General features: G+C 46.7%; 2 protein-coding genes across 2 annotated transcripts; both read left to right on the forward strand.

Annotated features, from left to right (window-relative positions):
- Nucleotides 1-66: 66 nt before the first annotated feature.
- On the forward strand, nt 67-2,584 carry F5891DRAFT_1130870 (uncharacterized protein; the record flags this gene model as incomplete). Its single annotated transcript, XM_041364582.1, has 8 exons — nt 67-129; nt 514-585; nt 633-896; nt 944-1,018; nt 1,065-1,140; nt 1,295-1,433; nt 1,484-1,568; nt 2,564-2,584. 8 exons carry the CDS (start codon nt 67-69, stop codon nt 2,582-2,584), a joined length of 795 nt encoding a protein of 264 aa, XP_041220252.1.
- A 2,790-nt stretch (nt 2,585-5,374) lies between these two features.
- F5891DRAFT_984837 (uncharacterized protein) lies at nt 5,375-6,284 on the forward strand (the record flags this gene model as incomplete). The annotated part of the gene is made up of 5 exons (XM_041377504.1): nt 5,375-5,523; nt 5,575-5,663; nt 5,738-5,858; nt 6,089-6,153; nt 6,181-6,284. The coding sequence occupies 5 exons, from the start codon at nt 5,375-5,377 to the stop codon at nt 6,282-6,284; spliced, it is 528 nt and encodes a 175-aa protein (XP_041220253.1).
- Nucleotides 6,285-10,278: the final 3,994 nt, after the last annotated feature.

Genomic DNA, 10,278 nt, shown 5'->3' on the forward strand with positions numbered 1-10,278 from the left:
TTGCCATAACTTTTGAATTCGGAGTTTTGTGGCACCCGTGATGTGTAAGCTAGTCTTGGTTGCATCATGCACTTTTCAGAAGTGCCGCGTTTCAAATTTCAAGCCTCGAGTCGTCCAAGATCTTTACTGGTGAGTTGCCCGTTCTCAGAATGGCATGTACTCAGTGCAATAACAGTGATCACGGGAGTTTTCTAAGTATGCCCTGAGGGCAACGTGATAGCCTTGCAGCTTTTTTCTATAAACCCTCGCGTTTATCTTATGCTTTGCAGAGCTGAAATTTGACAACCTCTCTCCGAGTATTTGTTGTACAGTGCTGATACTATGGTGATATTTGCTCTCTGATTGGGTTCGTGCTCTCTTTTTATCTCTGGTTTTATCTTCAATTCAAACACTTGGCCATGATAGGTATTATCCAGCGCTCGTATTAAAAATGTGTGTTCAAAATGTATTCTAGCCGCAAAGAATCACGCACACTTCGTCAAGAACCCATATTCACAGTTCCATAACGGATAGACGGTTGAACAGGTCCTACAAGCACCTAAGATTACTGCTCAACTCATGAAGTTCATGTGCAGTCCTACATCGGTAACGGTCCTCCCGTTCTCAAGTACTCAATACTCACCATGCATCAGGATGGTGCAGCCTGCTGTATCATTGCATCAGAAGACTTTGTACATGCCCATGGATTGGAGAATCAAGCCATTGAAATAGTTGCGCAAGGCCTTGAGACGGACGACCCTGCTGCATATGATACTAAAAGCGCTATGGAGGTTGCCGGCTACGGGATGTCGAAGCGATGTGCTGACAATGTATTTAAAGACGCTGGCTTTGCTGATGGTGAAGGACGCGACTTGGTTGGCGTGGTTGAGCTGCATGACTGTTTTTCCGCAAACGAAGTAAGTACGCCTTTCCTCACATAGTCTGGCGCATGACCCTCCCTTAGCTCATTACATATCCTGCCCTTGGACTTTGTGCCCCTGATGAGGCCCATAAGATGGTCGAAAGAGGTGACAATACGGTCAGAGTTTTCTTTTTCAGTTGGGAAGTAACTGAACATTCTGTAGTATGGCGGCAAGTATGTTGTAAACCCGAGCGGCAGTCTTGAAGCCAAAGGACATGCACTCGGGGCTACTGATCTGGGTATGCATTTTTATATAACAAGTGAGCATTCTATTAAGTTGGCGATATTGTTCTCATCACATTGGCAGTGCAATTGCGTAATTGTTAGTGTGGCAATCAATCTGTTTGCTTTTCGTCGTATTCCTAATGCAATTGATGTGTAGTGGCATGCAAGCACCTGGCTTATTCGACATCCCGGACAAACGGGGAAAATTTGGTCTTGTTCACAATATTGGTATTGGGGGTGCAGTGGTCGTTAGTCTACTCCACAGGCCTGAGTTTTACAAAGCAGGGGGTATTGACGGCCAGGCTAGGTAAGCATACCCTTATTTTTAACATAGTCCACTAACCTGTGATATACCAGACTGGGATACAATCACACTTATGAATGCTGGCCTGTTACGCTTGCAGATATCGACAAAGTTAAGTCGAAGAAATCATCGAAGTTTGTTCTTCAGCATGCAAAACTTTGAAAAGCCTATGAAATATTTTCTATGCGACCCCGGTCCTCGCGACCTCTTCATTCCTAGTTTTATTTCGTCTCACTTTTTATACTTATCTTGTGCTTTCTCTTTAGGTCTTTACTGCTTGTCTTCTGGCATTCTATCCAGTACAATGTCGACGGTGCACATCACCTGTATCGTATACTACATCTCCATCACATCATTGCACTGACACAATTTGTACTTTGCATGCGAATCAGGCTCATGAAAATTCATTCGAGCTTGAGCACTATCAATGGGTGCACCTGTATCGCACTCAATGATGGCAGCTACATGGCTCGTTGGTCCAGACATATCGCTCGACTGGGATCTTGCCCAAGATATCGAGTCCACTGGAAATGGCTTCTGATCCCATTCTCGCGTGTCGTCCACTGATACACTGGAATCCTCGGAATCTGTTGATTGCGTTGACGTTTTTTTTTTGCTTCAGCAGCCAAAATTCCGAATATGTTGAGTGGAGTAGGTGTTACATTGTGTATTGTACATTCGTCCGATGTGCGCAGCCGCTTAACTCATCCCTAGTCTCTTAGAACTTCCCTCTTCATGCGTATGGTCTAAAATACTCATAAGTCCGTTCGGAATTTCATGTTTTGAACCGGCTTACCTGGCAGCGCTAACGCGCACCTCTAAGTCCCAGAAGGTATTCTAATTCTCGCATCTCCATCTCGAAAATTCGGCGCTCCCTAGCAATCCAGAGCACCAGCATCGCGCGCATTTCTTCTGACCAGTGCGGAGGCTGAGGATGGGGCTGAATTGGCAAGTCGGGGTGATACAGTTGTTGGCGCACATGGAGTCGTGCCGCCGGCCCATGTAACATACATAAGTTCCTTCAAGAATGTTAAAATCTTACTTTTTGAATGAGTCGTTACTCACGTGTTGTCCTTCCGTCAGCGTGAACTGCACATTGCGAGGCCTTGGTATGATTTGCAAATCGCGTTCAGGAATCTGTCGAGAGTCGGTGAGCAATAATTGTCAGAAAATATTCAACATACCTGGTGATCGCGGTTCCCATTTTGATTGCCATCTCCTCCATTTTGATTACCGTCTCCTCCATTATCATTAGCGTTATTGTTCATGCTAGTAGTAGAGTAGTAAATATAAAATTGAATCTATAGTGAATATGCTTACTTTCGTTGCTTTGACTTCTCGCGTCTAAGAGCACTGTCCCGATTTGGACTGAAAGTATATCTCCGGCATTTTCCGGAATGGCGCTACATGACACATCTTGATAAATGGTATGTTTATTAAACGATCATAGTCATAAGGCCACATGATCATATCCTGAGCGTACTGGAAGTATCTGCGCCACAATTCCAAAACTCTAACCAGGGTCTGTATCCCGGCGTCTTTGGTAAAAATGCACGTGTGATGTTCAAATATTTCCTGAAAAACAATGAATGTTGCTAATAAAAGCGAAACACACAGATTCGGTGCCTGGCGGATGATCAGTTGCAGGACGTTAATTGCTGTTAGAACTTGAGGAGTCTGCTTGGTCTGTTTTCTGTCAATGTATGTTTCTCTGACTTAGGTACAATATCTGTGCGACATTATCTATGTATTGTATGTATTGTACTCATTGTCAAATGTCGCGTCGAGGTGTTGATGACATCATGCCAAGATTCGTCACATGTTGTTTGTTGTATATTGACAAACTGTTTGCTACCAATTGATCTATCGTCATTTCTTGAACTTCGAAGTTGCAACGTTGAACGTTGAAACATTGAAGCTTGAAATCGGGGACTAGCGCTTCCCAGCGCTGCTACGATTGAGTATAGCAAATTGAGAAATTGAGATACCAGCCTAATTTTTTGAAGTATCCTCAAAGCCGGTCACGACACATCATTCTATTGAAGCCACACTACTTTACACGGTCGATACAATAATCGGTACAAAGATAGAATAAGTCATGGCGGCCAGTGCCCTCACAAGGGCTAAATATAAATAAATGCAGTTTCGCGCAGAAAGAATAATCCAGACAATTGGCACTACCAAACTTTCCAGCCATCGTCATCGTCAATGTTCTCGTCATGATGACTCACATTCCTGGGAAGTATATGTCGTGGGATGATTTGATCCCAGGATGTTTGTGAACCTGCAATATCATCAGTGGTGGAGGATGGTACAACCTGTTTTTGCTCACTATGGTCACAGTTAAATGCGTGTGTATTTTCAATAGCTAATGTATATAGCTCTATCTCAGCGTGGGCGCGATGCCTCTTGGCTTGCAGGATGAGTAGATCCAGCCCAAGATTGCGTAAATAGGCGTTGCTACGCCTCGCAACAAGAGATTTCGTCATCAGGTCTGACTGCATGTCCAGCTCAGTTTGGAATGCCTTGAAAAAGGTATCTTGGACGTCAGCGGTGATCCATGTACTGAGCAGGAGTGATGGAGGGCCAATATGCTATAGAGACAGACAGTTGAGCATGGCTTAACAGAAAAATACATTACTGATGTGCAAGTTATTGGACATCGTTCGTCTGTCCCACGCGGCGGGAGGCAGACCGAGAACCGAAGGGGTGGAGCCTTCCAAAGGTGAGGAATTTCTGATTGAAGGCTCCGCAGCTGGTTCGAGGTGCGCGCTGTTTCTCGTTAGCCAAGCTTTATACATCTCTTGTGTAGCAATCCAGCAGGCCAAAGGTGCGCAGGGTAATGGTGCGCAGGGTAAATGTGCAGTTGCATGCTTCAAGGTTGCTGAGGGGGTCCTGATATTGTGCTTGGATAGAACTCCAATATATGCTACAGAAGGAGTATTCAGATCGTATCTCATCTGAAGATCAATTAAACTTATGCATGCGGAGTTGTTCCAAGTTTTCGATAGCCTGGGAGTACAAAGACACCTCCATTTGACACCGTTTCTTCCTCTCTTCCATGAGAAATCGCTCTACAATCACATGCCTTCCCTCATTCACACCCCCACAGGTGATCTGGTGTCGGCGTAAGCTTTCCTCCTGCTTCGCCTCTATACTGCGCTCCCCAATCAGTTCCCAAAGATCGCCAGTATAAACTCGATCTTTGAGCAAGTAGGCCAGAATGTATAGTTCAGTTTGGAGCTACGGAAAGAATAAAAATCAGTATATGCATATTATCATGATCAACTGACCTTCTGGTTTGCTATGAGTCCCACGTAGGCATCGATGAATTGAGTGCCCAATAAGTTAGATAGTTCAAAAGTGCTTGCATGGGCAGTGGAGTAGTCAAACAGCTCTGGTGAAAGACAGGCCGACATCATGCATGCTCCTGACTGCTGGTAGTAGGGAAGGTGTACAAGCAGGTGCGTGAATCAACACTGGCTTATTTATACTACTAGTAAGTGACGGGTGAGTGGATGGTGAGAATCTCGAAGAATCCTGGGAATCTTCAAGTAGCTATGTAGTACGTGCATGTAGTGTATGCTCCTACCTGTGAGAACAAATAATGATCTGGCCATCACGATTTGATTTGGTGGTACAAAAGGCGTCTAGCTGCCTCCAAGTGCTACTGGCCATACCTCATGCAGCATTTCGCCATCTTGAAGCAGCACTATCACTATTAATACTTAGGTAAAATAAAATAAATAAATATTTACTATGATTGTTGTTATTGTAAACAGTCCGATTTCAAGTTGTCAGGAACAAATCAAACACGTACGACCCAGGACCTGTTATATTAAACACACCAGCATCATTTCACGATCACACAAGTATTTGCATCCATCAAGTCAAGCAATAATATGACGATGACGGTCCTTCTGCACCCCTTTTGAATGGCAGACATGGCGGTTCCTGACTCCTACTCGCAAGCATTTCTTGCAGCGTTTAAACAAAGCGCTAAACTCCTTTTCCGTGATCCCATTGCCGTCAAAAGAGTCAAGTCTGGTCAACAATTCTGTTTGCTCCTTGCGATTCCACTTGAGTTTAACCGGTAAGACAACCCGCCGTTCTTTGTTCAGTTAATGAAGCTGTAGTATTTCAGTAAATTAAGCTCCTACCTCTTTGAGGGTACTGGAAGGTGGCTAGAGACGATAGCTGGAAGTGCATATCAATTTTCACTGTATTATGACCGTGAGTTTAGGATCTCCTTGAGCATGAAGAGTGCTAACCTTTGTATCCGCATCTATCTGATGCACATCTTGCAGTCCAGTCAATCCTACTTGCACTCATATCCCACCAAGGATACACCGCTGCCTCTACATACGCCCCTCTTCCACCACCGTCAGCACAGAGGCAGCATGGGTATTTAAATTCGTATCCATTTCGGTGCGTTTCTAGACTGGATGGCGGAATCTTATTTCCATCATGGTCGACTGGCCTGCATTATATGCAAGCAGCGTCATGGCCCAGAATTCGCACAGGATGCAAGCAACATCTTACCAACACCATTCGATCATGGATTCGGAGAAGCTGTCATAATGTAGGATGGCAAAACAGCAAGTCATAGCTTCTGCAATAAGTTTACCTAACCTCTGATAGGTTTCATGATGATTCAGAGGGGCAGTGATGATAGAGGAGGGCGAGGACGGGGCTTCCATTGATAAGTCAGTGCGGCAGAAATGTGCGTTCTATTGGGATTATATATGAGGCCACTACCACTACCTTGAACCGCGTCTGGCCTGGCCAGTCTTCCCTGCCGTCATTGTGTCCGCCAGGCCAGAAGTTTTGGGCTGTGTGAATATCGCGCTGTGATGGCGATTTTCGTAATCATGCTAGCCGTCTTTAGCGCCAATCAGTATAATAAATTCAGAATCAAATGCAGTCGTCCTTTCAACTTCTCATGGACCTGGACGATTCATCGCTGACTTTACCTCCTTTCAGATGTAGCTGTACACGCCAGTTCACGCAGGAGAGCACCTACACCAAACATCAATGTTCGTGCGCGAAGGGCAAGAAGCGGCTGTTTTCTGCTTTATCCAAAGCAAAAGACCTGTTAGGTTCTGCAAAACGGTCCAGAGTGGATGGCAGTGGCAGACCGTATGCGCGCCTTAGCAAGATGCAGCCCCTCCGTTCATGTGACCAATCTCCATCCGCTGGCCAGGTTATTGCAGAGCCTTCAAGCACCGGCTCAACCCTGTCGGCAATGTGCCCTGCAAAGGAGGTTTCGTGTGCAGGCCTTTGGTCGCAAGAAAATGCACCTGCCTCGGCATCCAAATCTGATCTTGGTGCCATGACTTTGGACAACAATGAGAACCTATCGCTGGCGCAGAGAAGGGGCAGGCGTGTTGACGTTCCCATGCCGCAACGTTATAGGCAGTATGAAGACGTACTTCCACAAGCCCCTCCAAGTGTTCCGTTCGATCATACCATCCCAGTGCCAGATCCCAACCTACCAGGAGATCACACTGACACATCCACTGGCACTAATACATTGCTTCGAGCCCCTCCCTTCCGTACAGTTCGCAATGTCTTTGGACTGGTACACCAGTTCTTCTCATCCGTCCCCCCACATCACGACCCCGAAGAGGCGGTGACACTCCACAATATCAGCTCCGTTCCAGCTTTCACCTCCGATTCCCCGGTCGCGGATGGTGCATTTTACCCTTATCCCAATAAATCTTCTTTCGAATTGGGCAACTGGTACTGGAATGGCGGCATGCAGAAGTCGCAGGAGGGTTTCAAGGAGCTGGTTGGTATTGTCGGACACCCGAATTTTGACCCTGATGACGTGCGGAGCACGCCATGGGATAGGATCAACTCAAAGTTGGGTGCGAGTGGTAATGACGAGGAGGATGAATGGGAGGATGAAAATGCTGGCTGGTGTAAAGCACTGGTGACCATCGAAGTACCCTTCTCTCGGACGACTGCCCAGCCAGGCGCTCGAACTTACGTGGCAGCGGAACTGTACTATAGGCCTCTCATTTCCGTCATTCGGGAAAAGCTCTCGAATCCTCAGGACAATGAGTTTTTTCACTATGAACCTTACCAACTCAAATGGAACGCCGCACATCTTCCCCACGAAGTTAACATTCACGGTGAATTGTATACTTCGCCAGCATTTATGGATGCGCACCGTGAACTCCAGGAGTCTCCTGGAGAGGCTGGATGTAAGTTACAGCGTGTGGTCGTTGCACTCATGTTTTGGTCAGATGCCACGCAGCTGACAACATTTGGCAACGCGAGGCTATGGCCAGTATATATGTACTTCGGGAATGAATCAAAATATCGCCGTTGTAGACCATCGTGCAATCTAGGTAATCATGTTGCCTACTTTCAAAAGGTACGTTGGTCCTTACGAATCCCACTCAGCATTAAAGTTCATGCATTTGCAGCTTTCGGATTCGTTTAAGGATTTTGCGGGCACCTACACTAACGGCAAAGGGGTTGGCCGTGACTGCACAACACATTGCCAGCACGAGTTATTCCAGGCTCAGTGGAATGTCTTACTCGACGATCAGTTTCTAGAGGCCTGCAAGCATGGAATTGTGATTCTGTGCTGCGATGGTGTCGAACGCAGGTTTTACCCACGAGTATTTACTTACTCTGCAGACTATCCTGAGAAGTGAGTCGTGGGTGTTATCTTTTAGAAGTTGAAGCTCATCAAAGGCAGGGTTCTTATTGCGACAATCCGGCAGATGGGAAGCTGTCCCTGCCCGCGATGTCTCATACCGACCACACGGCTTCAAAATCTTGGAATGAGCCGTGATAGGCAGCAACGTTTGACGCTGGTACGGTCCGATACATCGAGGAGTCATCTGGTGACCACTGCACGCAGCCTCATCTATGAGAAGAACCTTGGCATGGACAGTGCAGCCGTCGGGTCGCTACTCAAGCCAGACTCCTGGGTACCAACCTCGGTGAGCATGATCCATGTAATCAGTCTTACCTGCCGCCTTTACTCACTATTAATTAGAATGTTTTATCCGATGGCCTTAGTGCCTTTGGATTCAATTTGTTTGCCACACTCGTCGTCGACCTCTTGCACGAGGTCGAACTTGGGGTTTGGCGTATGCTTTTACTTCACCTGCTGAGAGTCCTTTTCGCCTTGAATAAGGACTTAATACACGAGCTTGATAAAAGGTGCAGCATATGTATTCGCTGAATGCCCAGTATACTCACCCTCACCTGACAGATATAGGCAGGTCCCCCCATTTGGACCCGCGACCATCAGACGATTTTCAGCGAACACCTCCGAAATGTCACATATGGCTGCACGGAATTTTGAGGATCTTTTACAGGTATGTCTTGGGATGATTCCCATAGATCCTTGTGTACTCACCTTTTACAAGTGCTCTATCCCAGTCTTCGAGGGCCTTCTCCCCGAACCACACAACAAGATCATTATCGATCTCCTGTTCATTCTGGCACACTGGCATGGACTTGCCAAGCTTCGCATGCACTCCGACCTGACCCTAGACATCCTCGACCAGCAAACAACTGAACTTGGTGAGCATCTTCGTCACTTTAAGGCGAAAATGTGCACTGCATACGCCACCCATGAACTTGATCGTGAAACCAATGCGAGGTCTCGTCGGCAAGCAAAAGAAGCCGCTAAATGCACGGAGAAAGGCAGGGTGAAAGGTAGTGGGGCTGCAGTTCCGGGGCCTATGGCAGGTGCCAGCCTTAAAGGGAAGCAGAAGGCAGCGCCAGAGCAATCACAGGATGCACCTTTACCAAGGCAGCCCAAGAAGAAGAAGTTGTTCAACCTTCGGACCTACAAGCTTCATGCGCTAGGGGATTATGTAGCCTCAATCCATCGCTTCGGTACCACAGATTCCTACAGCACGGAGCCAGTAAGTATCAACCCTCTCACTGCTCGGTTTCCAACTCAACTGCCATCAGGGGGAGTTGGAACATCGTACACCGAAGGGCAGGTACCGTCGAACCGATCAAAAGACCTTCATTCACCAGCTGACGCAAATCGAGCGTCGTCAAGCAAGATTACGCCGCATCAAGCAACGGCAGTATAAACAGGCTTCTCATACAGCATCTAATGAAACTGCGTGCGATCCCCAGCTCCATCATCACATCGGTCAAAGTGAGAAGGTCTTTGACGAAATTGGTCATTATCTCCGCAGTCATGCGAGAGATCCTGCTATAAAGGTAGTTGACTTGACTCTCTTGCGGATAGCCATCATCCTGACGTATGACATAGGACTTCCTGCCTCGATTGAAGGACCATATTATTGATCGCCTTGACCCAGGGACTTCTGGGACTTCTGAATCTTTGTGCGAGAAACCCACCCGTTCTAACGCAGAATCTAGTTCAATTCTCTTCAAACGGAACAGAATCTACCATCATAATCTCGCCAAGTTCAATTATACCACATATGATGTTCGACGGGCTCAGGACGTCGTTAATCCGAAGACTGCTCACTGCAATATCATGCTGCTCCAGCGTGGTTGCGATGATGCTCTCAATGGCAACTATTGTTATGCCAGGGTTCTTGGCATTCATCACGTCAATGTGGTTCGTACAGGGAATGTGTACAATGCCCACCAAATCGAATTTCTTTTTGTTCGTTGGTATGAAACCGTACAAAGCCATGCTTGGCACACCCATACTTTGGGCCAGGTTCGTTTTCTACCTCTGGAAAATCCAAACGCATTCGGTTTCGTAGATCCAGGAGACGTCCTTCGAGCGTGCCACATTATCCCAGCCTTCTCTCGATGCCAACACAACCAGAGTAATAGTATTTCCCCTCTTGCCGGAGATAAACACGATTGGCATGAATATTATGTCAAC

This window comes from Suillus fuscotomentosus (genome assembly GCF_016647785.1).
Source record: "Suillus fuscotomentosus strain FC203 chromosome Unknown F5891scaffold_76, whole genome shotgun sequence".
NCBI classification, from domain to species: Eukaryota; Fungi; Basidiomycota; class Agaricomycetes; order Boletales; family Suillaceae; genus Suillus; species Suillus fuscotomentosus.